The sequence below is a fragment of the Penaeus vannamei genome, chromosome 28 (assembly GCF_042767895.1).
Source record: "Penaeus vannamei isolate JL-2024 chromosome 28, ASM4276789v1, whole genome shotgun sequence".
Classification (NCBI taxonomy): domain Eukaryota; kingdom Metazoa; phylum Arthropoda; class Malacostraca; order Decapoda; family Penaeidae; genus Penaeus; species Penaeus vannamei.
The window spans coordinates 21,593,043-21,598,121 of NC_091576.1; the positions used below are offsets into that span (position 1 = coordinate 21,593,043).

At 39.9% G+C, this 5,079-nt stretch overlaps 1 protein-coding gene across 1 annotated transcript in view; it reads left to right on the top strand.

The window, feature by feature from the left end:
* Window positions 1–4,923: 4,923 nt before the first annotated feature.
* LOC113808664 (uncharacterized) overlaps window positions 4,924–5,079 on the top strand; it is a 16,816-nt gene continuing 16,660 nt past the window's right edge. Inside the window, exon 1 of the mRNA XM_070141578.1 lies at window positions 4,924–4,944. Coding sequence (XP_069997679.1) covers window positions 4,924–4,944 — 21 coding nt within the window. The remainder of the gene's footprint in view (window positions 4,945–5,079) is intronic.

Sequence of the window (5,079 nt, forward strand, 5' to 3'; positions counted from 1 at the left end):
ACGGAGATAATAAATATAATGTTCGTTATGATGATAATGATAATGTTGATAATAAAGTAGTATTTAATAATGTGATATTTTTAAAAAAGGGTTATCATTTTTTTGGATGATATCCACTAAACATTTGAAATTATGTTTGTTTTTGTTTTTTGTATATCTTTTTTTTTTTTTTTTTTTTATTTTATTTTGTTTTTTTTGTTTTTTCTTTATTTTTTAAATTTTAGGATTTAAATTAACATTCTAAAAAAAACAAAAAATTATTGTTTTTTTTTCACCATTTGTTATTGTAGAAGAAAAGGAGATATATATTTTTTTTATTGTCCATATTTTATCAGCTTTTAACTAAATTCTAAATTAGTTTTTTCTTTCACTTTTTTTTTTTCCTTTTTTTATTTTGGTTTCGTGTTCAATCTTCTTTCTTTATTTCTTTTTTCTTTTTTTTTTTCTTTTTTATGTATTTATTTATTTATTTTTTTATTTATTTCTCTTTCTTATTGTTTGTGTGTCGAAATCAAAATCAAGCTTCCCCAATCATCTGGTGGCTGTTTTTTTTTATGAATGGGGTTTTGAAGCAATCCCAGTGTGTCCCCAAACGTGATATTAGTGTTAAGAAAAGTTATGATTTTTTAATTAAAAAAACAAAAAAAACAGTCCCTTGGGAGGCATATTTCTTTTTTTTTATCTTTCTTTCATTTTATAGTGTTCTCTTTAGTGTTGCCTTTTATACACCCTTTCAATTTAAGGGAAATAAAAGGAAAAATAAGCAAATAAGAAAAAAAATACATACATCCCCCCTCTTTTTTCTCTAATATTTTTCTCCCTTTTTTTTTTAATCTTTGTTAAAACTCCTTTGGGGCATTTTAACCTTGAGGGGTCTAACGGGGTCTAGCAACAAAAATAACAAAAAAGTCGGAACAAATTAGGGTGGGGAAAACCCCGGGGGGGCTTAACGTCGTCCTCTTTTTAGGGGAACAGAACAACATTTTTTCAAAAAAAATTTTTTTTTTTCCACAACCCTAGGGTTTTTTTTTTCCCAAAATAAAAAAAACGTCCTCATTTTTTCCCCTGTCCGGGGATGAAGATTTGTGATACTGTGTTTTTTCCCCTTTTTCCTGTTTTTGTTGATTGTTCTTGGGAAAAATTTTATTATCATTGCCCATTAGTGTTTAAATTTCTTTTCATTATTTTTTATTTTTTTTGCCGGACTTTTGCATTTTATATCATGATTTCATTTCCTCAAAAATGAACACCAAATTTCCCTGTTTGCTATCCCGGATTGGTTTTCAATATAAGTTAGTTCCCGTATCACGTCCCCGTTGAGAAAATTTATTAAATACAAACACACGAAGAAAAAGGGATCAAACAAAAATTGCAGAAAATCTTTTTAAAATTCTTTAATCTGTTTTTAGATGATTTTTATTACATTATTCATGCCCTTTTTTGGGTGAGGATCAACTTGATTCTGGTTAAAATTTTTGAATGTGTGCGAAACAAAATGGGAAAATTTACAAAACAATTACCCAAAAAAAATTTTATGATCAAGAAATTTTTTTTATTTATATATATATATATATATATATATATATATATATATATATATATATATATATATTGATATTTCTTTTCACTTTCGGGTTACATGGGGAAAGGGGGACAGTTACTTCGTGCTGTAGTTGCAGATACATCAGTGAACGACGTCTTTTCTTTACTCGGTTCGATCTTAACAAATTTTTCACGATAATTTTGCTTTTCCCCAAACGGGTTTGGCGGGAAGTAAAGGGTTTCTTCCTTGCAATTCTCATTTTAAAAACCGTGCCCTTTTTTCCGCGTTTTGATCCAAAATTGCTGCTGTCCCCGCTGGCCCCTTGCGCTTCCCCTTTACCGTCGCCTCCCCTGTCGAAACCCCCTCTCGTCCCCTCTTCGCTGTTGAACCTCCTGCTCCCCTTTCCTTCGAACCCCCGCCGTCGTCTTGCTTCAACCCCCTGCCCGCGCCCCCTTGTGTCTGAAATCCCCGCTGTTTCCTTCTGAACCTCCCCTCGTATGTCTGACCTCCTCGCCTCTTCGCGTCTGAACCTCCTGCTGCGCCCCTTCGCTGTCTGAACCTCTGCTGCGTCGTCTTTTGTTCCCCCTGCTGCCCGTCTTCCGTCTGAACCTCCCCTGGTCTTTTTCTAACCTCCCCTTCCGGACTTTGCGCTTCAAACTGCTCAAAGGCCCTCCCATCTTCAAACCAGTCTTCCCCATCTCCATCTCTGTTCTCCCCTGATTTCTCCTCCCGTGTCACCTCCCCCTGTTCCCTTCCCCCGATTCTTCCCTTTTCCCCTCGTTTCTCTCCTTGCCCCCCACCCGTTCCTTCCACCTGATTTATCTCCCTTTTACCCCCCTTTCTCTCCTCCTGTCACCCCCCTTTCATCTCCTCCTTTTCCCTCCCTCGATTCATCTCCCGTTCACCTCCACCTGGTCCTTCCCCCTGATTCTCTCCTTTTCCCTCCCTCCGATCCACCTCCCCTGTCCTTCGATTCATATCACACCATCCTTCCATCATGAAACAAACAAATTTGGGGAAAATTTGGGAAAATTAGTTTCGGAAAGAAATTTCCCTTTATGATTTTACTTTTTCTGGGGACCTCTTCTGAATGGTTCATCAATTCATTTTAAAGTCCATTTGTTGTTGTACGAGACTTTTGTTCGGGACCGCCCATCACCTAAGTTTGGCCCCAACCCTTTACAAGCTTTTAATTCCTATTAAAATTCTTCATCTTCTTGATTTGGTCGCCTTTTTTTGGGGGTTCAGGCCCATTCAAGATTGAAATTTCCTTTTATCTGATATATTTTGTTGGCCCGTTTTTTATCTTTCTTGGGTTTAATTTTTTCCCCTATTACCCTCTCCATCCCCCTTCCCCCGTCTCCCCATCACTACCATTTACTTCCGTCTCCCCATCACTACCACCTTCACTTCCGTCTCCACCATCATACCACCTTCCTTCCGTCTCCACCATCCCACCACCTTCTTCCTCTCCCCATCTACCACCTTCACTTCCGTTCCTCATTACCTTCCCCCCTTCTTCCCATAGAACCCCCCCCCAAATTTTTAACAAATCTCCCAAAGGGCTGTGTGAATCGAATTAAACCTTGCTACCTCCCTATTTCCCGCTCTTTCTTGTGCAGTTCCCAATACACTGTTTTCAACTCTGACAGACTTGATTCTTTTGATACTTTCTTCCATACTGTTCAAAAATCCCCCTGCCTCAAACATAAAGAAGTTGCTTCAGGGCCCCCTCGAACGTTACTACGGAACTACCCTCTACGGGTGAACTTCGAAAGTCCCGGACAGAGTTATCCGACTTGGTTATAAGTTTTAAAAATCTTCTTCACCTTCATCCCGTTTTTCCACCGTGAATCTGCTCCATCACCAACTCCACCTGATGAATCTGCTCCATCACCCGAAACTCCCCCTGATGAATCTGCTCCATCCCCTGAACTCCCCCTGATGTCTCCCATCACCCGAACCCACCTGATGAATCTGCTCCACACCCGAAACTCCACCTGATGAATCTCTCCACCCAATTCCCAGAAACCTTATCACCCGTCTCCCCCTAGAATCTGCCCCTGCCCGAAACTCCACCAGAATTTTCCATCCCTGAACCCCCACCGTGAATTTCTCCCTCGCCTGAATCTCCCCTTTAATCTGCTCCATCACCTGTCTCCCCCTGATGAATCTGCTCCATCTCCCTTCAGAACCAAATCTTGTTTCACCCCCCCGTCCAATTTTAAAACGAAAAAACATCAATGGTTCTTCCATATTCCATCATGCTACTTTCATACTGAATTTTGGACAGTTCCACAAAACTCGAAATTTTTCAACCCCTGTTTCATCGACAATAAACCCCCTGGTTTTCGCCTCTTGGAGCCCAAATTGGACATTCCAATCCCACTAACAAGGTTCATGTCCATAATCCCATATCGGGCCCGTGTGGGGAGCGGGATGCTTTTAATGACTTTTTTCATTTCCTCGCCACTTCCTCCTGCATCAATCAATCCTGTTAGATTGCCAGTGGAGATGTTAGTAGGTTCCCTGGGACTAAGGAAAAGATTGTTGATAGCAGAATTTTTTTCTGTTTTGGCCATTTTCCTCCTTGAATTTTTCCCTCATACTATTAAAGAAAATTGTTTCGAAGATAGGAAACCTTGCGTTGCCAAAAAGTTCTGTCTGATCAAAAGCCCATCAACTCAGAACATCACACCAGCATTACCATCAGCCAAAACCCGAATTGGTATGCTAGACTTTTACGGAAACAACATCCTCTTGAGAGATAAAGCTGAACCCATTAGAAAGTTTTTTAAAAGTGTAACCATAGAATCAACAAGGTCCGGCACCAGCAGGAAACCCCACACTGACTGCTGATTTTATTAGAGTGGGGTAGCTTTTCTTCAATACTGGGAAAAATTAAATTTTTTGAATTGCTGTCCCCTACCCACGCACACTTTGGTCACTTGGGGATGTTGCAGATAATTCAGAAATCAAGCTAGGTATGTTTCAACTCAGCTCCCATTGTTGGGGAGTGGGGCTCAGTGTTTTTCTGGCAGCAAGCTTTTTACGTCCCCTTCTGGCATCACAAATCCATTTTAAAAATTCCCGATGCTGCCTTAACATCCGCAATTATTGCATTAAAGTCTACTTCAACATCGCCTCCCTTCCATCACCCCTGATCCATCTCCCTCAGCATTACTTCCATCTCCTCCCCTTCCCCTCATTTTCCTTTTCCCCCCACTTCCATCATTTTCATATCTCCTCCTCCATGCCATCTTTCCCCTATTCACCATCCTCACTAGGAAAGGTCATAAGCTTGTCAGGCTTTTATAATGCTTTTATTATCCTTTGGTGGTTTTGTAAGGTTAAATACTGGGTGTTTGGTTGAAATCGATATGGTTCATTGGACCCTTAAGGTATAAATCTAATAGTTTCTGATACCAGTATCTTCACCCCGGCAAAGGGCACGTGCAAATCGATTTCCCAGCTGTGTCTTAAGGTCAAACGGAAAGGGATAAGTCAGCAGAAATGGCGATTTTTAAAACCTGGAA